Consider the following 27,074-nt stretch of genomic DNA (forward strand, 5'->3'; position numbering starts at 1 on the left):
AGCTTAAAATGAAAATCTATTAATATGTATAGAGACACCATCAAGACGTGGGGCTCATAAATGTTTGGTGAGTGAGAGGCAGGAGGCTACACTCTGGCCTTGGAAAGAGATGACTTTTTTTTTCTAGGACAGACTGAAACGGGCGAAGAAGAGAAAACGGAGACGGGAGAGGGCAGGAGAAACTGAAGAAGACACACTATCTCTCAGGACTTGGAAGACGAGACAGAGACGACTAAGTTGCCTCACAGAGCAAAAACATTATACCTGTGCGCAGCCTGCAGTGTGTGTTTCTAGTTGCGCTCATTGCTGTGGGAGTAATTGATAGGGTTGTGGAGAGCACTGAGCAGAGTGATTAACAGCAGAGAGGGCAGCAACGTATTTCTCTACAGAGCCCGGAAAGAGGAATGCTAAAGAATCAGACAAACAACCAAAGTGGCCTTAATCCAACCTTCAGCTCACTGTGATGACAGTTTGATTAGTTTCTGTCTCTTATTTCTGTTTGTTTGTGCATGTTCACAGGAATGTGTGATGCTGTGCGAATTTATGTTTTGCGCTCTATTTTTCAGGCAACCAAGAATAGAAGAAATGGAGTCAACACAAGTCTTCCACCTCCCTGATTTTATATTCTTTCTCTCCGCAGCAGAGAAGAAGCTTTATTTCCCTTTCTCTCTCTGTCTACATGCCACTGCAGTGTATCACCCACCATTTCCACCACTTGAAAAATATATTCCTAGTTGAGCTTTTAGAAAATTGCATTCCGGGCTGTGGACACAAACTGGAATAAAGCAGAAAATCTCTGCAGTCAGCATTTTTTGCTCAGACATGGAAAAATACTGCCTCCTTTGCCCTGCAAAAGTATTTAGACCCTCTAGATTTGTTTTACATTTTGACAAATTTAAAATGAGCTTTGCCACTACAAAGCTTACTTTTTTACTAATGGGATTTTATGTAATAAACAAAAAAATGCTTAATGGTGAAGTGAAAGAAGCGTTCTACATAAGTAACTTTTTTTCACAGAAATCTGTGAAAAAACCATTACCGCAAACCATTACAGCATTTACACCTGATCTTTGGAGCCTAGCCTCATAAATATACTTTAATCTAAGCTTCCCCTTGTAGCACTGGCAGCATGTTTAGGTTCACTCTAATCCATGAAGGGAAACTTTGGCAGTAGAATCAGTTATTTTACAGACTTTTGCAGGTCTTCTCACAGTTTTGCCCTGGATTTATCTCCATCTGTCTTCCCTGATCAATTGTGAGTAGCTTCCCCATCCCTGTTGAAGAAAATGGTTGAGACATGTAATGCTCTCCTTGCCCAGAGCCAAGATGATGGGTCGAATGGCACTTTGTGAGATATTCATAGGGTATCTATTTATAGCCCAACCCTGCTTCAAACTTCTCCACAACTTCATCTCTGACTTGTGTGCTTTGTTGTTTAGTTTAAATGTTCACTAATGCCGTCTAAAAGAACCCTCACAGTTTCACAGAAAAGATTGATTTATATTGAGATTTAATTACTCGCAGGTGTACTTTATCTTTTAATTAGTTGACTTTGAATGCTGTGTTGAATATAATTTATGAGATTATATTAAGGGTTTCTGACACTAACACGAATGCAATCCAAAATATTCAGAGTTTTAGTTGTTAAAAATTTAAACTTTCTTTCCATTTCACTATTTTGTACTTATTCATATTGGTGTGCCACTTACAGTCCCAATTAAATACACTGAAAGATTGAAATCTGCAGCATGATAACATGAAAAAAAAATAAAAATCAAAAAGGGTATGAATACTTTTGCGAGGCACTGTTTTGTTTTAACTCTCCCAAATGACTGAGTCCAGTGGATCCCCTTCAACTTCCTCCACAGCTGGGTCCTACTGGATGAAAGTTCTGGATGCTAGCACTAGTCATTAAGTCGGTCCCTCCCTGTTCTAACCTTGGAAGTAATGACTGCACTCACAGTTGGGGAGAGGGGACATGATGTTTTTTTTTTTTTCACCCAACTAACAGTTTCACAGGATTTGCAGTCTTGTTTTCCTGTCCTCACCCTTCTACAGTGAAATTGGCTCACAGTCTCCTGGTCTTGGAGGTTGTTTGTCCAGTTTGATCTTGGCGTGAGATGATAAATGATTCGTGTGGATGGTGATGCTGATCGTGCCGGTGCCAAGGTGCAGGGCTGTCTGCTGCTAATGGTTCTTCCCTTTTCTTTTTTATCCAGATACTTATTTTATTTTATTTTATTTTTGTCAATTTTTCCTCCTTCCTCACTTTTTCACTCTGTTGAGAGGTGTTGTGACAATCCCACAGGATTCCCTGTAGATGTGAGACTTCCCATGACATATACACCACAATCACGCTCACAGTGGGGATCCGAGAGCCATGTGACTTTTGACAAGTCTGTTCTTGGAGAACGCGGATCCACTCACACACAGCACTTTTGCCTGAGCAAACACGGAGGAAAAGTGGGTGCAAGCGCTATAGATTTCAGCACGTGCGTCTGGTAGTCCCCAGCTGACCTGGATGGATATCGAGGGACCCGGACATTACCTGTTTGTGCCAGCTGAGGCCTCACTGTGATTCAGCACACCCAGCTATTGATTTGTGTGTGATGAGCCTGCTGCTGTAGACATTTCTCTTATCCCTTTCTTGTTTTTACCCCCTTCCCACCACGCCCCCTCCTGACTTTGTCTCTTGGTCTATCTGTGTTTCTGAGGCGTTCCACTCTGTCAAGCCTTCCCTATCCCCTTGTTGTTTGTTCTCTATTCCTTTGATGAGCCGGTCTCGGCCAGGCAAGCCAGCAGCTCCCCACTGATTGGATGGTCGATGGGTTGTGTGTGTTCTTTTTTTTTTTTTTTTTTGCCGGATTCTGTGGCAGGCGTCTCTGGCTCTATAAATCAAGTAAGGCCAGAAGAAGCTCTTAAAATGAAATTTTGACATAGACTATGGAGATGAAGGAAGCAAAACGGGCTTGTTAAAGTCTCAGAAGACAACTGGTCACAGATAGATAGCTTCATCACCACCTTTCCATCTGCCATTTTTCTATCTCTTGCTCTGTCTTTTTCTCCATTTTCTTTTTTTTTGCAGCTGAAGAGAAAAACGTTGTGATGCTCTTTGTTGGTTTCTCTCTCAGACAGGTTCTTGGAGCTGCGCTCACGGCACAAGAGGAAATTGGGAGGTGGGGTGGGGGTGTTTGGTGGTAAGATGGGGCTGAGAGTGTGTGCTATGGGTGGATTGTGTTGTTGAGGGGTTATTGATAAATGTGAAAGGAAATGGAAAAGGATTAAAACCCAGGTCAGGCCATTTTGTCCCTTCTCATTTTCCATTCAAGCCATCCTTTATGTGAGTAGCCAGCCATAACGCAGACAGATAACTTGCTTTAAAAAAAATAAATAAAAAAAACAGAGCGTGAGAGAAAGGACAGCGTTTTATTTAATCTCAATTTTCTCTTTTTTCCTGCATCTGTTTTTCCTTTCATTCTCTTTTCTTTCCCTTTCTTCTTCTTCCTGTCTCTCTATATTATCTCTCTGTCTCCTTCTTTCTCCTTTTTTTCCGATGCTTGAATAGAAGTGGATCAAAAAGGTAAAGTCCACAATGAACATAACAACCACAGTTCGCCCCTTCCTCCCTCTTCCTTCTCCTACTCCCCTCTACCTCTCCTCCTCCCATATTCCTTCCTAACCCTGCACCCTGTGTAGTGGTCATGTTTGATGTTGATATCCCTTCCTCTTCTTTCTCGATCTCTAAACGCCTCCTCTTCCCTTTCCTTTCTACTTTGACGTGTAACCAAAACTCTAAAATCCCTCTAGATCTCCTCCTTGGTTTTGATGACAACACCCTGAATACCAAAACACACCCACACATGTCAATTATCACACGTAAAAAGCATAATGGAAGGTCAGCCCAGTGTCTGTGAGAGATAAACGAGAAAATTACTTCACACATCTGTCTATAGTTACACACAACATACATAATTACATTTTCTTTGGTGCCAAATCCATCCATTTCTGATATTTAGATTCATCTTGCTGCTATTGCCTCACACACTTTCTCATAGATATTTCTCATGATTTAGATTTCACAAACACATTTTCCAACACTTTTTCCAGATTGCTCTGTCCCTGCAGATTTAAGAAAAAAAGACAATCACCATCTTCAATTACATTACTCGACCGCTCATTTTCTCCATGTTGTATCTCTTTGCCTCTATTTTTTAATATTCCAGGACCAACATTAAGTCTGTTGTTTTTAGAAACCTCAAGGGAAACTGTAATGTTAGGATAACTCAGTAATTAGACAAACTTGCTTTCATATTATTGTTAACTGCATCCCATTTTCAGGTACTTCAGCGTCCTTCTCTCATTCTGTCCATATTAATTCTTTTGAAATGATAATTACCACATCTGACTACCTCGCTTCCACTTCCCACCTACTTACAGCTCATCTTTCTATGTTGTGTTTTCCATCCTTCTTTTTAGTTTGCCCTCCCTCTCTTCAACTTAATTGGTTTATCTCTCAGATTACACCTGGCCATTACAAACAAAGACAACAGGCTCTTTGAAGATGTTTTTCTCTCTTTCTCCTCCTTTCTTTAACCCAATCCCCCTTTCTGATTTATTTATTGTAAGCACACATGTGCCCCCTTGTAGCACCTTAAACCCTTGTCTTCTTCAGCGTCCATCTCTTCTGGTTCCTCTTGTGTCCAAGAAGAGAAGCGGGATTGGGGGGAGGGAGGTGTATCCTCTATAGGGAGCCCTTCAGCTCCGTGTAATGGCTTCTCTGATACTGCCTGAGCCGAGCCAAAGCACTTTTAAAGAGCTCCAATCAGCACCTCAATCACAAGATTCTCAAAGTGCAAAAGATAGACTTGACCCTGTGCAAGGTCAAGGCAACAATAGTTGCAGATATTTTTAGCTTTCCAATGAGCCTCTGCTCCCCCTCCCAGGTCCTCATCCCTTCTACCGTCTCCGAACCCCTTACTCACATCAGCGCCCCTCTCAGCTGGCCTCCTGCCTTGTGCCATAGCCGGATCCATACACTGGAACAATTAAAGTCTCATTGCAATTGTCGTCAACTGGTTTATGGACTCCTTTGTCTGTTCTTGTGTTTGTGGCTTTTATTAACATGAATCATTGTCTCCACGTTCTTCTCCCACCGCAAGCGGCTACTTCAGCTCATTTTGTCTGTGCTTGTAGTGACGTAGAAAGCTACGAATCCCTGTTCCTCCTGCTTTCACCTCACCCAGCTGATTGTATTTATTTACCATGCTTCCTCCCACTAACATTCAAAGGAAAAGCTTTTTTCCTTTGTCTGCACTCCAGCCCATATTAATCTTCAGACATTCCCCTACTGGTGTTGAATGTTTCTTTTTATTTATTTAAATTTGCTTAAATTACTTTTGTATTTTGTTTTTTGTAAAATTAACCATTCCTACTTGATTTGTGGAATAACAAAATGTGTATCGGGATGATGTTCAACTTTTGGTTATGATGTAACAATCCAATGAACTGCTGTCAGCCTACCTGCTGTCAGTCCATATCAAGGCTACGCCGCCAACAGCTGCCTCTCCCATCCCATCACTTCTTCTGTCCCTTTTCTCACCCTTCTCGCTGACAGTCTACCAGTGCCCAAATCATCCTGCTATCTCTTTTATCAGTGCTGGCAGGACAAAGTAGTGTTTCTCTTGCCTCAATTTGTTTATTGCTAAGGCAAAAAAAAAAAGGCAAGAAATTGAATCAGTATTAGAATACTGTTGACAATCTCTGTATTATCATAAAGAGTTTGGATGAGGGAACATGCAGAACAAAGCAATGCCTCAAATAAAAGGCTTTCTATGTGTCATTTCAAAAAGTGCGAGGAAATAAGTGAGAAAACAGAGTACTGTGTGACAGAAAAAAATACAAAGCATGGCTGTGAATGGAAAAAAAGAGAGAACACACAGTTGCTATAGAGACGAGGAGTCTGGCAGCATCCCCTCATTAAGAATGACCCACCACACACAAGCACAGTCATGTGATCAAGGCAGTGCAGACACCCATTTTTTGACATAGGGAGATGGGGAAGAGGGAGAGGGCGCACAGTGTACATGTAAAAGTACATGTACTTGTGCACAGTGTACATGTAAAAGTCATTACAATTTTAAAGTCGGGGAAGAGAGAGGCGAATGAGTGAGTGAAGCAGGTGTAGATGAATTTGAGATGAATATGAAACACAGCCAGTTTAGGAGACTCTCTGCAAACACAGAATCTCTGGAAGACGTGGAGCAGGAGTGAGGAGAGGAGGAAGCTAACGATACAAACAGGAAGGCTTGTTGATGCTCCTCCACTCAAGCCTTATCCAGAATACAGTACGCTCCTCTGTTGTCTGTATCTTCACCCAGTAGCCATGTCCCTATCAACTTTCATGACATTCAGACTCAGCTTCACACAGAGGTAGATAACATTTTGATTTCAAAGGATACTGTTTTCTGTTGCTGTCTGTTTTGGTCTCAGTTAAGGGTATTCTCTGGGGTGAATGTTTGGGTTGATAAAGCTTTAAAACTTGCCTCTTCCGGCGTCTGGACGGTGTGTTCTTGCATGCATTGTCTAAGAATGTGTGTGTCCCAGAGTGTATGTCTTTGTTTATGCTGTATTGTGATTTTACTCCTAAGAGCTGACCCAGTATAGTCTAAAAGGAAGAAGAAACACAATGGGAGTCCCCCTCCCCCTTTCTTTCCTTAAATATCTCTCTTCTTCTGTCACTCTTTATCACTCCTCAGCAGATTAACTCACTCCTAATTCTGATTTCACAGGAAATAACCTATTTACTCTCTTTTGCTCCACTCCTCCTTCTCTTCTTTTTTGTACACAACAGAACATTCTTACATTCCTCTTACTGCTTTCTTCTCTATTTCTTCTTTCCTGTGTCTCTAAACTGCAAACATGCATGCAACGCCACATTAATCAGCATCAAGATACACGTAAACACACCAATCCGTGAATGAATTCCAGCACATGCCATCAGAAGAACACCATACACTCATGCACACCCATTAACTGTCTAAGCATGGATGCAGGTTAGCTTCACATGCTCCATTCTGCCCCCTGCTGAATGCTTACTGCATATGCCAGTAACAGGTTGGGGATTCAATTAGAGCAGCATGCTCACAGCAGTTAGTTCTGAGTAGCACCACTGCAGTCTGGACTGGACTGGGCAATCGCATTGGCCAGAAGAACCCTCGGTTTCTTGTAGATGGAACAAAAATAAAAATAAAAACATCAAAAAAGGAAAAGCACAGCACTTAAGAAATCCACTGCCAACCATTGGCAGGGGGTGTTCAGATAATCAAAGTGGGGCTTTAGCCATCACCAAGATGCTGTCACATCATATTTGAAAACAGCATGGACTGCAGGCAACAGCCAAAATGAAAGGTCTAAATTTAGCCGAAAGCTGTCAGTGTTCACTTTTACCGGTCGATCACAAATGGATGCTAAACACTAATGGGAGGTTTTTGCTGTCATTTTCAAGAAAGTTCTCAGGCTTTCATCGCTTCATACTGGAGCCTCATTTATTGACAAGTAAAAGCTGACCTGTGCCTGGGAAAGGAATTACAGAGATAAATAGTCAATTATTACAGCAGCATTTCCCAGTATGTGTGGTGGTAATTGGCAGGCTTGAGTACGATAGCTACAGCCTGCGTTTTAATCCCTGATAAGGTAAGTTTCATTAGTCATTTGGCCGGTTTAGGGTAAAAAAAAAGTGTGTGTGTGTGTGTGTGTGTGTGCTTTATGATAGCTTCACTGAAATGATCATGACTCCAAGATTTTCATCCGTAGCCAAAGAGGAATTAATCTATTTATCCATCTCACATAATCCCAAATGGCTCTACGGAGGCTAACCTGCTTGAGCCAGACTAGGATAATGCCTAATCTCAAGACTTATGCCTAATGCTTACTGCCTTATTCCTAATACCTCATTCATTTTGTGGTCATAATAGCCTCTTGTACTATTGCAGCCAGAGTTTGCCTGCTCTGGCTTCCTCCTGTTAAACACTTCACAGTTACAATTGGGAGGCAGGCAAAGGAAAGGAAACCCAAGAAGAACCGGTAAACAGGAAAGCAGTCGGGGAAAGCTGGGGAGTGCAGGTCAAACTTAATGAAGCCCCCCAGGCAGGGTTTGTAGGATGTGAAGCGTGGCCACTCTTTCTGTTTGGTGTGTGAATGTGTGAATAAGAGTGTTTGTGTGAGTCTCAAGGTCTGTGCATACAGCTTAGACGCCACTGATGAGCCCCTTTGACACCAATCCAACACTGCCACTAGTTCATTAGAATAAACCAATGTTCAATGATTGTGGAGGAAGAGGTGGAGGAAGACAGGATGGGGTCGTGAAGGAGCAAGGCTGTAGTATTAGTGAACTCATGAGGCCAAAAGAGTACAGAATGCAACCTGTTTGGTACAAGGCGAGGGGGTTTAGTGCAATATGTCACATAGTACTATAGCAGTAAAGTATTTCAGGTTTAGGCTAAATTTATTAGTTAAAGTTTTATTTTCATTTTTTTGATGTTCTTCATGCACCAGAATATACTTTGCTTTTATGACATATTTTATATCCTAGATTAAACATTTGATAGAAATATTGATGTGTTTTTTCTTTAAGGTAATTGGAAATAAAGTACGGTCTTCTATACTTTGACGTCTATTTTGCTGTAACTAAATGCCTCCATTGAAAGTGGGAAAACATTGTACTTGTTTTGTTGATAGAGAAGTAGGCTTGTATGTTTGTTCTTCTGCGTCCTTCATTCTACCTTGAGGCAAAGTGTTGTTTATGGGTCACCTACATACCAAGCCTTTTTACTGTTTATTTAGCTATTTACAGTACCATTGTACTTTTCAGGAAGTGTCCTACTTCTGTTGGTCGTTTTCCACTTATCCACTTATTTTATCCTCAGCAAAAGACAAAAAAGAAATCAGCTGTTTGAGCTTTTCTTTAAAGTATTTAAAACTCTAATAATTTTCGCATTTCAGTCACTCATAATTACATATTCGGAGCGAACACCTTAGCCCGTCTCAATACATTCAAGTAAACATTTTGGTTCGACAATGGAGCATGACAATCCTCCTGTTCGTGAGGAGTCTTTATTCAGTGTTTGTTTGTGCCTGACTGATTAGATTCCTGTTTGGCTGGCAGTCTCAATCCCTGTTGGACCCTTCAGACGGAGCAGGCTGATTCCTCGGAGACCCAGCAGCACAGATCACCAGCCACTACCAGCAGCAGCAGCACAGCAGAAAACACAAAGAGAAAGCTGGATTTCTGGGAGCCTTGATTTACTCCTCCGTCCTCTCTGTTGGGATTCTCCTCCTCTGCCAGAATCCATGCAATATTCAAGACAGTTTGAGCCTAGACTGATCCATCACTCAAACGGTTACAGTTTGACAGGATATGTACTGTACGGGTGTGTGTGTAGGTTTGTGTGCGAAGATGCTTGTGTGGTATCCCTGTGTGAATGGCAACAGTCTGCTTGCGATTTCGTTTGTGCTGTCTGCATCCAAATGTCCCTGCAGTGTCTAATTAGTTCAGGGATGCGTTCAGTCATGAGGTGACCAGCAGGTGTCTGGTTCTGCTGCAACCGTGAGCCCCCGAGACACGCAGATAAACTGGTAATGGAATACATGGGGACCATTCAGCTGTTTTATTCTGTAATGCTTCCAATTCTGCTACTCCCTTGACCCTCACTACTGTCTGTAGCTGAGACCGCTGTGATGTCAGAGTGCTGTGGATGCCCACAGGTTTCCTCATAGATAACCTGACACGCCCGTTGGATCCCTTGGCAGCATCTCTCACACCCAGGGACACACATAATCAGACAGCCAATTTACACCAGTCCCTAGTGGATGACCTCCACCAGTCCAAAATAGACAACATCTCTGTACAGTGTGTATATGTGTCTATTTGTTGGATGGATTCTCCAACTTTTTGGTTGAGCTTCAGTGTCTGTTTGCGAGTGGGAATGTTGTTTGTGTGTGAAGCTGAGTCGCAGTTGCAGAGGAAAGTGAAGCTAATGCAACCTTACATCTTTACCCCAGAATCAGCTGGGGAGTTTTTTTGTCTTGGAGGCATTACTCTTGACTGAGATCCAAATTTGAGTTCTAATAAAACAATCTCCACAATAAATTTTTTTCTAATACCCAGGTGCAGAGCAAAGAAGCAAAGGCCTTTTGAAAGAGAAAATGCACAATCAAATAAAAAGTAGGCCAAGATAAATTAAATTAGCGACTACATCTAAGCGCCGACTGCAGCCAGAAATCTCCCATTCATCATATTCAAATGTTTTTCGAACACAATGCTCAAGTTCTTCAAATGAGCTTTTATGTGTTCCCTCATTTCAAATCTGATAATGTTCACCACCTTTTTCCATCTCTCTCACCCATTCTCCAGCTATTCTATAGTCTTTTCATTTCTATACTTGCTTTTATCTACTCAGAGCTTTCTCTTTAGCCTTCACAATCTCTTTATCCTGCTTCATATTCTAGTCTTTTCCCCCATTTCTTTTCTCTCTCTTCCTCACCTACCATCTTCAAGATAACTGTCATTATTGCTATGCTTTGTTTTCATTTTTCCCTCATTCTTTTTTTGTTTTGTTTTGTTTGTTATTTTACTGCTCCTCTCCAGTTTTTGTGTGCCCCGGGACGTTGCTGCGGGTGCAGGTGCCCAGCTCTCAGCAGGAGGCAGAGCACCAGGCGGGGGCATGGTGTAAGGACCCTCTGCAGTCTGGGGATCGTCTGTATGTCATGCCCTGGACCCCCTATCGCACTGACATGCTGTATGAGTATGCCTCCTGGGAAGACTTTAAACAGAACAGAGCCACGACTACCTACAAGTGAGTGCATCTCCCACTGCCTTGGATGATCAAATGGCATCTGTTGCTGTATTGATTCATTGGCTTTTGATGTGGATATGGGTTTGGATATCAGAATGGCCCCACTGTGGCTTCTGCATTGTACTGTGCCACATACATTGGTTTGCTCATCATCTTCGTCTCTTTTTTTTTTCTTCTTCTTTTTTTTTTTTTTTTTTTGCAGGTTACCAAACAGAGTCGATGGCACAGGCTTTGTAGTCTATGACGGTGCAGTATTTTACAACAAAGAACGCACAAGAAACATTGTCAAGTATGACCTGCGTACACGCATCAAAAGCGGTGAAGCCATTGTCACAAACGCCAACTATCATGACACGTCGCCATACCGCTGGGGAGGGAAGTCGGACATTGACCTCGCCGTGGACGAGAATGGCCTCTGGGTGATATACGCCACTGAATCCAACAACGGACGACTGGTGGTCAGCCAGGTGGGAGACCAGTGGTACACTGCGAGGAAAGGGATATAGATTGCAAATGTAGGATTAGATTATCCAGAAATCTCATCTGAGTGGTCTGGTGAATCGTCAATACAGAGAAATAACTTTCTCTGAGATTACAAGCCCACACCGACAGATGAGATCAGGAGAGACTGCTGTCTGAAAAAAAGAGCAGTATAAATATAATCAGAGATATTTTGGGTCACGTTGTAAATCCCATCATATGAAGAAATATCTTTGCTAGCAAGATTAGTATTTGATTTATTTTGCATTCCATCTGGTCTACAAAACAAATCATTTTGACTTTGGAGATATTATGACCTAAAAAAGATGCACTTCATCCTCAATAATACCAGGATGCATCTCTTTTTCTTTGTTTGTAAAATAATCTCAAAATGGGATACCTCAGTGAAGAGTTGGTTTTAGTATATATTACTGTTTTAATATAAGTTGTTATTTAATTTGTTTGTTTTAAAACATATAAGTCTTATCTCCTAAAGAGCTCAAATAAATAAATCACTAACCTGTGGCAAAAGCTTAAGCTTACTGAGATTGAGTTATTTTGGAAAGAGAGTTGTCAAACATTTGAATCTTTATATGTGCAAACTGGAGACATCTCAAACTCTGGAGCTGTAATTGCAGCAAAAGGTTGTTTCACAAAGTATTGACTCAAACAGGGTAACTATATAGACGTGGTCTGTAGATTTTTAAATGTGAAATCATAAAACTTCAATACATTTTGCTTTCATATCGCAATGAAACATTTCTTTGTGTTGATTTATTATGAAAAATCCCCTAAAAATACATTAAAGTTTGTGTTTGTATTATCACAATAAATACATCTTTTTTTTAAATGCTGTAAAGCTCTCTGATTAACTCTCTGCACCTGCAGGTTAACCCTTACACACTACGCTTTGAAGGCACATGGGAGACGAGCTTCGACAAGAGGATGGCGTCCAACGCCTTCATGGCTTGTGGCGTTCTGTACGCAGTGCGCTCGGTCTACCAGGACGATGACAGCGAAGCAGGCGGAGACCTGGTGATGTATGCCTACAACACCAATCGTGCGCACGAGGAGCCGGTCAACATTGCTTTTCCGAACCCCTACCAATATATATCCTCTGTGGACTACAACCCTCGAGACAACCAGCTGTATGTCTGGAATAACTACAACGTGCTGCGCTATCCGCTCGAGTTCGGGCCACCAGACCCCACCACTGGTGAGCAATGATTCCAAGGAAAGCATATGGTGGCATAATGTGCTATGATGGAATCGTTAACCAGGAACTTGTGCTTTGTCTCGCAGACAGTTTGTTCAAATTTATAAAATTGTCTTTCAGCAACAGCTTAAATATTTTAGTCTGTACCACATGCTATGTCTCTTGATCTGATAAACTCTTCAGATGGTGCATGTAAGATGTGCTTCTTTGAATTTCAAGGATTGCAAATTATCCACCAGTGTGTTAATAATAATATGGAATAGCTTTTTTCCTCATACGACTGCTGTAGCACCTCATATCAAGTTGAGTGTGTCATTAATAATGAAAAAGTCCTCATCACCCGATAAACTGGAATGTCAAAAAGGGTGTGGCATGCTGCTTTTCGGCAGTTCATCCATGTGAGGGGACGGCTGCGATGGGCTGTGAGTCTGAGCTGCATACAGAAGGCAAGACGCTGAGATTAGGCGTAGAGAGAAACGAGGTGGAGACGAGCAGGCGGCAGCACTAGCAGAGCCGCACGCTGACTCTGTGTTTGATCTGCTAGGATTTTGTAGTTGTGATGTGTTGCTTTCATCTTCACATTAGGTTTGGTTGTTGGTGATGGTGACTTCTCTGATGCATTTGATAAATTATTAATTTATCTCTGAATTGTGATGATGCTGTTCTCCCCGGCGCCTCCTTTCTGCTCCGCAGAGTTTTTTTGAGAGGCTTAAAAATTGTTTGTCACCCCGGTTACGGAGTAACTACGTTTTGAACTAAGCTTCTGAGGAACATCTTAGATTCATATGTCCTTCGTTTCTTTATTTCCTTGATGTATAATTTGTTGCTTGATTTCTCACAAATGCTCAACAGCCTCTATTAAGACACAAACTCTCTGTTACCACTCAATGTACTCTCAGGCCCTCTGACCACCACCCAAGTGACCCCTACTCCACCATCAAGAATATTCACCTCCAGTGCGAGTCCCTCTACCGTACGACCTCTGGCCCCCACCTCACGCCCAATCGGCTCCATCAACAAGCATCCCGATCTGCGTCCAATCACAGCCACCGTACCCGTCACTCGCCAGCCGCCTCCTCCTCCTGCTCCTCCAGGCCCAGATCGGCCTTTTTGTGAGACTAAACTCATTCGGGGAATCCAGTGGCCAACCACTCAGCGAGGGGAAACTGTGGACCGTCCCTGTCCTAAAGGATCTCTGGGTAAGGAAATCATCATGTAGCTCTTCTGTTTAAAATGTACTCATGCTGCATTTTAAACAGCAAGGCATTCTTAGCAGTACAATGAAGTTAAGAATGCCTTGCAAGGCAGATTTTGACAGGTTCTCAAAATTTCCCCACAAATTAATATCTGAAAAGTGGGTCATGCGTCTATATACAGAAATTCTAAAAATATATGTTTTTCAAGCTGAGTTAGGTTGGACCAAGACAAATGGCCTCACATTTTCTTGCAACAAAATGTCAGTGGTTCTTAGTTGGGTCATTGTGATATGTAAATATGATTTGATCTAAACCATTTTATTGTGGTTTTGGCTGTATATCTTGGGTGTTATTTAGCTGGAAGATGATTAACACATTTTGCACTTTCTAGTTTTACAGAATTCAGCTCCAAACTGTATAAAAATTTTCAGATTTATACTTTGAGCTGGTGTGTCACAAACGATCCTTATAAATTTCTTTAAAGCTTATGGTTTTAACAGGGCATGTATACTTTTGCAAGACACTGTATGTACTTGCACACTTCTATATATAGAAGTGTGCAAGTACATATATGCATTAAGGATATATGCATTATCTTCCCATAATGCATATATCCCATCTTTGTACGTCCTTGGGCAATATATATTCTCACACATTCCCAAGCCGTCAGGATGTTTGTGCTCTCCTGCTTGTTTTTTTTTTCCACTGCTGCCTCCTTTTGTCCCCATGCTGGTCCCACCAGTGTGCGCCGTCTCTGAGGACTCACAGATAAAAGCTCGTCCTCCATAAATGAAAGGCTCATCTCCCACAGAAACAGAGCTGATTGAAAGCGGCACATAATGAAATGAAAGGCCACACAACACGGACTTCACTTTCCTCTGCGTTATTTGCCGTACTTTCAGACATCTAGCCGTCAAAAAAAAAAAAGTAAAACAAAGAACGATATCTCACTCAGTCTTCCTCTCGAACTTTTTTTGTTGTTTTTTGATGTTATCTTAATGTTAAATTAGCAGCAGATGTAATTGCTCATCATAAATCAGTTCTGTGATCGATAAAGGAGAGAATTAGAAAAGTTGAAAAGAGAAAGAAGAAAATCAGCAGGCGAGAGCGAGAAAGAAGTAGATAAAACAAAACCACATCTGCTATGATCCCGCTATGACTACGAAGCGTTGCTCCATTATCTCTATCATCTATGCTCGTCCAATTTTCTTCCCTCTTTGTCCTATGTGGTAACCGTCCTCTTCTCCTCCGCCTTGTCTTTGTGACTTGATGTTGGGTATTTGTGTTAGCAGCAGCAGCAGATAGACCCCTCCCTGCTTCTGTCCCTGCATGGTGTCCTTCCTCTGAACCCTAGCACTGAGTAAAAACACCAGAGTGGAAATAAGATTCTGCGGAAGGCGCACACTTCCATCAGGTGTTTTTATTCGACAGTGAGAAATCATACCTGATGTTCTTTATGTGTGACTGTGTGCAGAGATTAAATATTATGTGAAGGTTCAAGAATACAGTAGGCCCCCCCTTCGTCTTTCCTCCTGTGTTCACTGTCTTTATCGTCTTATTTAACCTTTTTCCATTCAGTCTCATTTCTCTCTCTGTTTTCCTCTTCTAACCCCCCTCCTTCATACATACTCATCTTCAAACACTTTGAGTATTGCATATTTAAAATTACTTCTGTTTAATTCTGCTAGGCTAAAACTATCACAGGCTCTCTTTGTTCATCCCTCTCCTTCACACTGTCACCTTTAATTGCAGTCACCTAATGCTTATTATCTCTCCATTCCCCTCCACCCGTCTTCCTCTTACCCGCCTTTTCTCCAGGCATTGCTTCGTTCCAGTGTTTGGCGGACCAGGTCATTTGGAACCCACGGGGTCCTGACCTGAGTAACTGCACCTCCCCATGGGTCAACCAGGTGGCACAGAAGGTGAGACCCAGAGCCACATCCCTGGTCAGAGGTCTGTCCCTTTCTTCTGCCCTTCTCCCCTGGACACCTTCCCTGTCCACACATGATAAAACATTACCATATATCCAAGGCTGTCCTGATTAAAATAGAGGTATTTTATTACAAGGCGTGTGCTCGTGGTGATTAATTAATTATTTCCCCCCCCCACAAATATAATTAGGTTAACAATAGCCTGCATTTGTTGCAAAAAAAGCCCCCAAAACTCCTGCAGTCTCACAATTCTTGCAAAGTTTGGCTCACATTTACTGTAAAACAAGACACATAAACCTTTTTTTTCTGTCTGGTCTTAAATCAGAACAAATTTGCCTGTCACGTAAGAATACAAGTTTGTTTTTGTTTTTTTGTTGTTGTTTTTTTTGCTAAATGATAAATGAAAGTGAGAGTTTATTGGCATGCTCATGTTCAGATGTTTATGTTCATTTCCTAAGAATTCCTATTTGCAATTTCCAACCCTGCTCACAAATGTGATATCAGGGCTTTGTTATGGCCACTCTAAATATCGATTTCTCCCTTCAACTGTATCTTACTTCTGCGCAGTAACTAAACTTCATAGCCTTGTACCGATCCACAAGCATTTATGCTTAGATATAATTAAATATCCAAACCACATGTGTGATCAAAGCAGCTAAATTTAATGTATTAATTATTTCTCCATGCATATTGCTGATGGATTTCCTTGAAACATTTCTAAAGCGTGTGGGTGTGTGCTTTGAAGGACAAATGGTATCAACCTTCAAAGAACTGCCAATGGAAGAATCCACTTTTTAAAAAATCAATTGCAGCTGCCACGAGTTTGCAGCGACTGCAATTTGCAGGTGAAAAACATCTAAGAATATCAAAAACTTCATGGTGCATTCTGCACGGTTTGTCTTTATTTAAAAGGATACAAAACCTCCTAATAGAGGGAATTCTGTGTGTGGGACTGGCAAATAAATCTGAATATTTCCTTCTTTTCTGTAGATAAAGAGTGGGGAGAATGCTCCTAATATAGCCAGTGAGCTGGTGAACCACACGCGAGGCCGGATCCAAGCCGGTGATATTAGTTCAACTGTCCGGCTGATTGAACAGCTGCTGGATATACTAGATGCCCAACTTCAAGCCCTGAAGCCCAGAAATAAAGAATCAGCTGGACGAAACTACAATAAGGTACAAGAAAGTGTAACTGAGCACACGCACAAATCAAATATTAGAAAGCAACGTTCTGGTTCTTTTTTTAACTGCATAGACTATTAAACATTTGAGTATCTTTCGTTTTCTTTTTGCAGTTGAATTAATCCAAGCTTTGTTTTCTTCTCTCCAGTTCCAGAAGCGGGAGCAGAATTGTCGGGCATACATCCAGGTAGGTGTTTTTCTCTTATCTGTCTTCTTTAAATGCCTGGAATCAAACTGTTCAGAGACTTTGATTAACCGAGGCAAGATTAAACTCTGGAGCAGACTGGGTTTGTATGGATGAAATTCCTCAGGCTCCATAGCAGAATTAATGTCCTGTCTTTGGGATAATCACTTACAAAACCTCTGGTTTGTGCTGAAGGACAGACAGTATTCACTGTAATGAAATGTTTTCCACGCATTAAAATAACTTAACCTGTATATTATTTATTTTTTTTTTTTACTACTGGTGTTGTTAAGTATATTTGTAAAATTGTGTCACTTCATAAAGAGCTCATCTCCCTGCAGCATAATCCTGCTGTGCTGTGATGGAACTTAAGGTATATGTTTAATATCAGCCTTGGCCTCATCATCTTGCACAATAAGGTACAATATCTGCCGCTTGGAGAAAATCTAATTTGAGTACACTATGAAAAGCAACAGTTTGTCTTATGACACCCTTCTTTGCGTTTTCAATATGTATGCAATATCTTTGGCTCTGGGAAAGCTCTTATCTAATATCAAGAAAAAGCATTGTGTATGCTGCTTTGTAATGATAAAATGCAGCACTCTGCAGCAGCCAGTCTTTTATGCGCCTTGACCTCTCTGCATCCTGCTGTAATATGACCCCCACGTCTTACAATCCCCGTTTGTGCAGGATGAATGCAAAGCATGCGGGGCTGAATGTTACTGGGCTATTACTTTGTGTCACTTGCTGCAAGGTAGCTCTGCATAATAACCACTGATCCAAGGATAACATACAAACATCCTCTGCCTTTTTCCTCTGCCACGAATGGAGTGCATTCTGATGCTCAATTCATTTTCTTAACGGCAGTGCTCTTTATTCCACACAGCAGTCTATCCTTCATTTTGAGAGGTCTGAGCAAGAGAATTACATGATTCATCAAGCAGGCTACTCCAATAAATTGGATAGCTGATACAACCATCAAAATTGCCATTAAATGAATTGTAAGTGTGAAATAGAATGGTAATATGTCTGACATGGCATAATAACAAATTTATTGCAGGAGCCTGGTAAGCTTCTAGGAAATTATTATAGTAAACTTGAAAGTTAAATATCTTATCAAACATGTTTGGACTGCATCATTTAATACACAAAATAAATCATTACAAATACACTGATAAGCAAATTCAGGAGCAAACTGGTAATTAATGATAGGTAATTAACAGCTAATAGCACTTCCTGGGAAAAGAGTTAGGCTCTTAAAAACAGTGTTAATGAGCGACTGCCTGACAATTAGTCATCCAGAATTAGGCTTACTCAGAATTGGATATGAAGTGACGCAAAACCGAAAAGTAATAATCATTACTGTCGTTACTGTAGAGATGTATCAATCACATGTTCTGAAGCCATTTCAGATCCCCATTTCCAACAGATTTTTACCAATTGTTACATCAAGATCATTTATACTGCGTAAGTTAAAAAATTTACTGCCTTACCTTCTGCTTAGAGTAAAATGAAAGAATTATGTTCTGAAAGTCAAGATACAAACAATAAAATCCTGCACACTGCCCTCCACGACCAGCATTGGTATCTATTGCTTTTGCTATGTTTGGATACCAATTCTCAAAGTTCCTCAATAAAGTAGTAAAATACCCACAAAATGAATGCAGAAGAGAAACAAAATACTCCTTCTCTGCGGATCTGTTACCTTGACTGTGAGATTTCATCACAGATAACAGATGAATCTGGACTGTTCAAAAAGATCAAGCAGAGCATCAATGAATTTTCTGTTATTTGTTGATCTCTAACTTCCTGCTTCTTTCTCTGACTTCAATATGAAACGTCTCAAGGATATGCAAATTAGTCTTCTCTAAGAACCAGTTTCCACATGAATACTGTCATTGATAATGTGAGCTGTTAGTGTATAAGTATCGGGCACTAGATCAGTATAAAGATATCTATCAGAATATGCATCAGACAAAAACATTTTTGTAATTGACCCCAAATATCTTGTTCTGGTCACCAATAGTTATTTGTAGTCACTATATCTTTGTTGTTGAAATTTTGACTTCTGTAAGTCCTCTTAATACAAAAGTATGACATTTTTGATAATATAGTCTACGCATTTGACATGTTTCTGCTCCAGGCGGTGGTTCAGACGGTGGACAACTTGCTCCGTCCTGAGGCGCTGGACTCTTGGCAGGACATGAACAGCACAGAGCAGGCTCACACCGCCACCATGCTCCTTGATGTCCTGGAAAAAGGAGCTTTCCTCCTGGCCAACAACATGTACGGGAACCGCTTCTCCGACCGAGCCCCCAGCGTCGGTGAGAGAAAAGTCTTGTTTGTTTGATTGGACAGTGACGGACTCCGATCCACCGGGTGAAGCTCTGCCTCAGGTTCACGGCTCTGTCTTTTCACCACCAGATCTGGAGGTGCACGTCGTCAACACAGAGATGGACCTTCAGGATTTGTCATTCCCACAGAATTACGCCAGCGACAGCACCATTCAGCTTTCAGCCTCCACCATCAAGCAGTACAGTCGCAACGGTCAGCGGCCTTCACTCCTCCTCTACGTCTGAAAGACTGCACCGTCCCTAGCAGCTCACTCGCTTATGTTTTCATTTGCATTTTTGTGCAATCTTAAAACAATCTGCATGCAGTTGACTAAGTTATTGGTTCGTAATAACAGCCTAATCAGATTAACAAAAGCGCTGAGACAATTTCTTTTCTTGATGGTTTCTTAACAGCAGTCTTAATAGAATAGCTGGGGAGGCGTGTAGATTACAATCGGCCCCAGCCTGGCACAGCTATCTCAGCACTCTCTCTCCTTTCTTTTCCTCATTGCCTTGCTTAGTCTTTCCACCACCTTATCCCCGTGTCACATCTCTCTTGTTTCCTTCCTCCCCCCTTCCCACCGCATCATCCTTTCTCTCTCCCCTCCTCTTTCAGCAGCCCCCCCATCCCTACCCTCCCTCTGTTTTCTGCCTCCGCTAGACTCTGCAGTGGGAACGAGATTAGAATGATTGAAACAAACCCACATGAAATATTCATATGGAATAATAAGAGATCTGTGAATGCTTGAGGGATGAATGTTCCATTGCCCTCCACATTAAATCTTGCTCTCTTGCACCAGTCAAAATGAAACGGTCCTTACCATCATTCTAACCTTCACTAACTCCCTCTCTCCATCTCCCTTTCACTCACTCCGTCACTCTCTGCTCTGTCTCTGCCATTTTTGCTGCTGTTTCCATATCATGCCCTCATTTCTCTATTTTACTTCCTCCCTCATGGTTTCGTGCAGCTCCCCTTTAAAAATAACTATGGTCTTTTCCACACCGTATTATTAAATTCTTGATCTCTCATGTAATCTTTTGCAGGACAAGTAAAAGTGGTGTTCATTTTGTACAAAAATTTGGGAACTTTCTTGTCCACTGAGAATGCTACGGTGAAAATAGAAATGGAGGGACCGAACTATGAGAGGAAACGACTGGCGGTCAACTCCCATGTAATCGCCGCCTCCATCAACAAAGAGTCCAGCAGAGTGTTCCTCACTCAGCCGGTCGTCTTCACACTCAAACATCTTCAGGTAGTGTTATTCTTTTGTTTTGGGGGTCATATTTAAATGGTTTAAGTCGTCAAACAAAAGCTGAAATTTTCAAGAACTGTTGTCATGTATTGAAGAAGAAATGTTACCTAACCCTTACAAAAAATCCCATGAAAATCACGTGGATCACATGTGACTTTCACATGTGATCACATGTGGTTCACACAAATTTTACATGTGAATGATGTGAATCACATGTGAAAGCACATGAATACGTGTGATTTTGGAACGTTTCATGGTAAAATCACATATGAATCACACATTTCCACATGTGATCACATGTGAAAATCACGCCTAAAAATCACACATTTCCACATGTGATCACATGAAAATCACATGTGAAAACGTGATTTTTTGGTGTGATTTTCTTACATGTAATCACATGTGGAAATGTGTGAATCACATGTGGAAATGTGTGAATCACATGTGGAAATGTGTGAATCACATGTGATTTTATCACGAAACCTTCCAAAATCACACTTATTCATGTGCTTTCACATGTGATTCACACCATTCACATGTAAAATTTGTGTAAACCACATGTGATCACATGTGATTTTCATGGGATTTTTTGTAAGGGAAATAATTCTGGACTTTTTAAATCATGAATTAACTGTTAACTATTATATGGAAGTTTAGTTCAATTTTACTGGCCACATTCAGGCCTGATTACTAAGAAATTATAGAACATTTTAGACATGAAGTAGAGTTACAAATCAGAAAAACAGTAAAGCATTATGCCATGATCTGAGACATTTAAGGAGATATAAGACCCAAATTCATTCACATCAGTCCGGAATATTTACAAATCCATCTTCAAACATTTGGGACTTTAGCCAACCATAATTATACACTAAAGGAGAATTTGTGAAAAAGGTTGTGAACCTTCAAAGTACTGTCTGTCCTACCAAAATAAAAGCTTGTTTGTCTCCATTGCTTTACATGTCGATAAAAACATGTAAAGCAATGGAGATCTTATTTGCTTCGGTCAACACCCATGTTTGTTTAAAAGTCAGAAAAGGAGAAAGAGAGAGCAAAAATATGCCTGGACAAGTCTCAGAAAACCGTAAAATTCTCTGTTAACTCACAAGATAACATTTTTTAAAGACAGTGCATGCCTTTACATCTGAGGTGAAACTACTAAAATGTTTCATTAAAGAGAACAATACTCCTGCAGTCAAACAATAATCAAACTCATGCCAGGAAGCTCACATTGAAGTGTCTCAAGAAAAAAAAAGTTTCCAAAGTCGGTCAAAATTGAAGTTAATTTAGATTGACTTCAAATACACCGGTTCATGTTTTAAAACTCTTTGTTGTGGCTAAATTAAAATTTAGCCACAACAAATTGTGGGGAATCATTCAATCATTCAATTTTGGGGAGTGAGCCAAAAGTTCTGTACAGATGTAAAACACTCATTACCGGTTATCACAAATACTAGATAGCATCGTTGCAGCCAGCGGGCGACACAACCAGTTATTAGTTTTTTTTGTTGTTTTTTTTGCATACTGTTGTAGGTGGTGATTTTAGATAATTGCCCTTATTTAAAACCGTCATTTAAAATAATCTTTTTATGTTTAGTCAGGATAGGATTGACTAAAAAAATGAACACATTTGATGGCCACCGTTTGATGACCTTCTTTTCTGCAGAACAAGAATTATTACACTCCGAATTGTTCGTTTTGGAACTACTCGGAGCGCTCCATGACGGGCCAGTGGTCGTCGCAGGGCTGCAGGCTGCTGGACACCAACGGCACACACACCACGTGCTCCTGCAGCCACCTCACCAACTTCGCCGTGCTCATGGCTCACCACGAGGGGGATGTAAGGCAGCGAGGGCGTGGCACGCAGACACACATTTAAAATGGAAGTGGGTTAATTTATGCTGACATTCATTCGCGTGAGCATTAGCACTCACTCAGTCACACACACCCTCACACACGCATGCACACGCCAATGTTTCCTTCTCAAGGCTGACAAGCCCTTTGTTTTGAATTTTGTCTTTTTCTTCTTTCACGCTGACATTCAGGGAGGCAACAGCTTACAAATTCATGTCCCACTACTTCTAGCTGACATTCACATGAATTTAAATGTCATGTTTTTTTCAGAATGTCTTGTCTTTTGTCTTCACATTTTAGCTCTGTGCATATATTTACAAATATTAAATAAGGCAATTTGGCTCTTTCTCTTCTCTTCCCCCTCTTTCCATTCTTCCCTCTTTTGTTTCTGCTGCTTATCTCCTGTCCCACTGTTCTTCCTTCACAACGTTCTATTTTTTTCTGTTTTTTTTTTTTTTTTTTTGACATGGGGAAATTGTTTGTTTCTAATCCTACACCCCCACCGTTCTCCTTTCAACACTCCTTACACCTGTTTATTTTCTCTGTCGCTTTTTAATCCGCTAGGGTCGGATGCACGAACTGATCCTGTTCGTCATCACCTGGGTGGGCATCGTCATCTCCCTGGTGTGTCTGGCCATCTGCATCTCCACTTTCTGCTTCCTGCGGGGTCTGCAGACTGACCGCAACACAATCCACAAGAACCTCTGCATCAACCTCTTTATCGCAGAGCTGCTTTTCCTCATCGGTATCGACAAGACAGAATATCATGTGAGTTTTTCAGCCAAAGAGCCTCCTACCTCACCTCCTTTTTTATAGATTTTTACGCATGATTTTGTTGTTCCTCCCCCTCCCCCCCTTGGTAATTAAACACGTGTCCTTTTTTTGCGTTATGAAGCCTCCTTTAGAACTCAATTTACTTGCTTATATGCTGTAAATTACACAGAGTCAAAAGGTCAGGTTAGTTTCTATGCATAATCAACTCGAGAATGACATTTACAGCACTACTCAGGTGATTTTACAAACTTTTTTCCCACTGAATTGCTGTGAAACTGAAGCTGAGGCATTGTGTCATTAATTTACTCTATAAAACCTTTACTAGACAAGGTAATAAATTGCCTCTCAATGATATGCACAGTACCAGTCACCGAGGGGCAGCTTTTCTTTTTTCCCCTCTTTTTTGTGTTCAGTACCTGATAGTGACCCTGTTCTGTCCTGTCCTTGTTTTTTGCTTGGTTAAATGTCTTAATCTCAATGATTCCTCTTACTTCGCCCTAATTTTTTTTTCTTTCATTCCTCTTCTCTTCTGTCGTCCTTCTTCCTTATCGCTGCCCTCAGATCGTCTGTCCCATCTTTGCTGGCCTTCTCCATTTTTTCTTCTTGGCTGCCTTCTCCTGGATGTGTCTGGAGGGTGTGCAACTCTATCTCATGCTCGTGGAGGTCTTTGAGAGCGAGTACTCACGCAAAAAGTACTACTATCTGTGCGGCTACTGCTTCCCCGCGCTGGTGGTGGGCATCTCGGCAGCCATAGACTACAGGAGCTATGGGACCAAGAAAGCGTACGTGTGAAGACAGGCCTTTTGCACCTGCAGATTGAGAAGTAGGATTATGTTATTCCCCCAGCTGGAAATGTAATATGCAGTGCTGTGTGAGTGGCTCTCGTGCCTCCCCACAGACCGGGTTTTCTGAGTACACTTAGCCGAAGCCCGATTATTAGCCTTTATAACATAATCCGCTGAGACAGGGATGTAATGTGCGCATGCCTGCCAGTGTGTGTGTGTTTTTATGCGTGCACATGACTTGGTGCGTCTGTATGTTTGTTCCTGAGCTTAGCCGCATATAACTCTCTCCTCTGTGCCACTCCAGATGCTGGCTGCGAGTGGATAACTACTTCATCTGGAGCTTCATTGGACCTGTGTCATTTGTTATTATGGTATTAGCTTGTCAAACACTATTTTTACACCTCAGTTTTTTGAATCAAGAGTACTTGTGAGGGATCCTTTTATTTTGGGAAACTAAACAATGCAAATACATTTGTGGACAGGATTTGTTAACTTCTTTTATCATGTGTTGTAGCTCAACCTCATCTTCCTCATGATCACGCTCCATAAAATGATTCGCAATTCTTCAGCACTCAAGCCAGATTCGAGTCGTCTGGATAACATAAAGTTAGTACTAGTTATTAAATAACCCCAATCAGTTTTTCTGTTGAACACTACCCTAAGATGAGCTCTTATTTTCCGGTTTTTATCCAATTCTCTCAGGTCGTGGGCTCTTGGGGCCATTGCGCTGCTGTTCTTGCTTGGGCTAACATGGGCCTTTGGCCTCCTCTTTATTAATGAGAACACAGTAATCATGGCCTACCTGTTCACCACCTTCAATGCCTTCCAGGGAATGTTCATCTTCATCTTCCACTGTGCCCTGCAGAAGAAGGTAAGAAAACAAACCGCTTTAAAGTCTAGTAAAAATATCCATATACCTTAAATACCCATTTTGCTGTTGTTTGAATTGTTACATTATAAGGACATTAATGTGAAATGAAAGAAAGATTTTATAGACTGGTTGTTAACTAAATGTATTACAAATACAAAAGTATTGTGCCAATTTGTATTAGCCTCCTCCACTTTGATACTCAAGTAATAATTGTACAAAATAAAATCCAGTGCAAGCACATTGCCTTCAGAAGTCACCTATCATCAGTAATTTGAGTCTCTGGAGAACATTAGCAAGCATTATTATAAACACCAAGAAATCTGTCAAAAGGACAAGTATTAATCATGTACTCCATAAATTTGGCCACAAATAAATCACGTTTCTGTCATAATCACAGTTTTGCACAAGCCATCCAGTGAACACAACAAACATGCTGTAGCAGTTGCTCCGGTCTGATGAGACAAAAATGAAATATAGAAAACTTACACTGAACATCACACTATCCCTGTGTTGAAGCATAGTGGTGGCAGCATCACGATCAGTTTGTTTTAAAAGAAAAAGGACAAATAAGTCTGTTTTTAAACATATCAAGCTGCTAGAAAGATACCTGAAACGACTTGCAGCTGTTTGGTGGTTATTCCACTTAGAACTATGAATTATTTTTTGTAGGTCATAACATGAAATAATAAAAAAAAAATAAAAGTGTGTGGCTGTGCCGTGAAAATGTTAAATGGGTTTGACTGTTTTTGCAAAGTAGTATAACGATCATGACACTGATTGCATAATGAAAATGTTAAAATGCAAAATATATACATATATTATTTTAGTAAGCAGAGTGTATATGAGTTTGGTGTCACTTCATCCAATTAAAGTCTAGATAATAATAGGGTACTTTAATTAATAATTATCTAAAAAAAACTCTTAAGTCCAGTGGCATAAATAATTAAAATTCATCATTCATGCTTAGATGCATTGCATTTGGTACATTTTTAAATTGCTGAATGAAATACCCAGCTTGCATTCAGCCTATTGAAACTATATTTTTCAGTTCATGAATCATTCCTTCAACCCGCTCACCTTGCTGGTGTTGTTTTTATTCCTTCTTGCAGGTCCATAAGGAGTACAGTAAATGTCTGCGTCACTCCTACTGTTGCAGCCGCTCCTCCACCAACAGCTCCCACGGCTCCCTGAAGAACTCCGGCCTGCGCGCCAACAACCGCTACTACAGCGGCAGCCAAGCTCGCCACGCAGCTGCCCACAGACAGGTGCAGACGAGACGCACTCAGTCACAAAACCACGCAGACACACGTCTGTACACACCTTTTGGATAATCGAATTGTGTTTCTCATTGAGGAAACGGGAAGGAAATCTGTCTTTGCTGCAAAATGACTTTACATCCATTTGTTTTGTTTCTGTGGAGTATAAAGATAAGAAGATTTTTATTCAAATGACTCTATTTTATCCAATAGAGTCATTTGAATAAAAATCTTTTTATCTTAAAAAAAAAGATAAAAATTTTATTCAGCAGAGTCATTGCTAAATAAATAAGGCTAAATAGTTTTAGCCTTATTTAAGAATAATGCTACAAAGAGCGGGAGCTCCGTTATGTAAGATTTAGACTTAAAGTGTTGTATGTGCAGAGGTTTGATTATTTACTATGATTCACAGATCGTTTTCCGGAGAATAACTTACTTTTTCCAGTAATTTGTATATCAGGATATATAAATTTAAAATGACACCACGGTAATACATTTCTCCAGTAGGACAGGGGAATAAAGAGTGTTACATCACCATTTGCATCATTACAAATAAACAATCCTGTTTGATCCGCTTGCATATTCGCAGTTTGTTTTGAAAGTTTCTCTGCTACCTTTCAGGAATGTGTTGGCAGATCAGTGCTGTACATCAGAGATGACTCATTTAAAGATATCTTCAGAAGCTCATGTATTTATATAGATGCAGAAACCATCACAGAGGAGTTGCTGAAATCCTGTTCATGCTGTGATCTTTGGAGAGACACATGAGACACAAACAAACATGGCCGAGTATTCTTTACAATCAGCAAACAAGCGTTTCCAAAATGTAATAACATGCAACAATTGTATCAGCTACTGCAATCACATCTTGCGCATCTCGAGCTCATTAACCCACCATGATAATGT

General features: G+C 40.8%; 1 protein-coding gene across 2 annotated transcripts in view; it reads left to right on the forward strand.

Annotated features, from left to right (window-relative positions):
- Window positions 1–27,074, forward strand: part of adgrl1a (adhesion G protein-coupled receptor L1a) — a 111,926-nt gene that overhangs the window by 71,446 nt on the left and 13,406 nt on the right. Inside the window, exons 5-22 of one of the 2 annotated variants that reach the window (XM_044099664.1) lie at window positions 3,566–3,580; window positions 10,646–10,853; window positions 11,056–11,320; window positions 12,222–12,549; window positions 13,449–13,748; window positions 15,564–15,667; window positions 16,667–16,852; window positions 17,007–17,045; window positions 19,186–19,366; window positions 19,467–19,589; window positions 20,420–20,628; window positions 22,295–22,468; window positions 23,047–23,250; window positions 23,818–24,038; window positions 24,346–24,412; window positions 24,556–24,647; window positions 24,744–24,912; window positions 26,022–26,177. In XM_044099664.1, the coding sequence (XP_043955599.1) occupies window positions 3,566–3,580; window positions 10,646–10,853; window positions 11,056–11,320; window positions 12,222–12,549; window positions 13,449–13,748; window positions 15,564–15,667; window positions 16,667–16,852; window positions 17,007–17,045; window positions 19,186–19,366; window positions 19,467–19,589; window positions 20,420–20,628; window positions 22,295–22,468; window positions 23,047–23,250; window positions 23,818–24,038; window positions 24,346–24,412; window positions 24,556–24,647; window positions 24,744–24,912; window positions 26,022–26,177 (3,041 nt within the window). The remainder of the gene's footprint in view (window positions 1–3,565; window positions 3,581–10,645; window positions 10,854–11,055; window positions 11,321–12,221; window positions 12,550–13,448; window positions 13,749–15,563; window positions 15,668–16,666; window positions 16,853–17,006; window positions 17,046–19,185; window positions 19,367–19,466; window positions 19,590–20,419; window positions 20,629–22,294; window positions 22,469–23,046; window positions 23,251–23,817; window positions 24,039–24,345; window positions 24,413–24,555; window positions 24,648–24,743; window positions 24,913–26,021; window positions 26,178–27,074) is intronic. The other variant, XM_044099665.1, reaches the window with a different exon arrangement.

The sequence above is a fragment of the Gambusia affinis genome, linkage group LG19, assembly GCF_019740435.1.
Source record: "Gambusia affinis linkage group LG19, SWU_Gaff_1.0, whole genome shotgun sequence".
Classification (NCBI taxonomy): Eukaryota; Metazoa; Chordata; class Actinopteri; order Cyprinodontiformes; family Poeciliidae; genus Gambusia; species Gambusia affinis.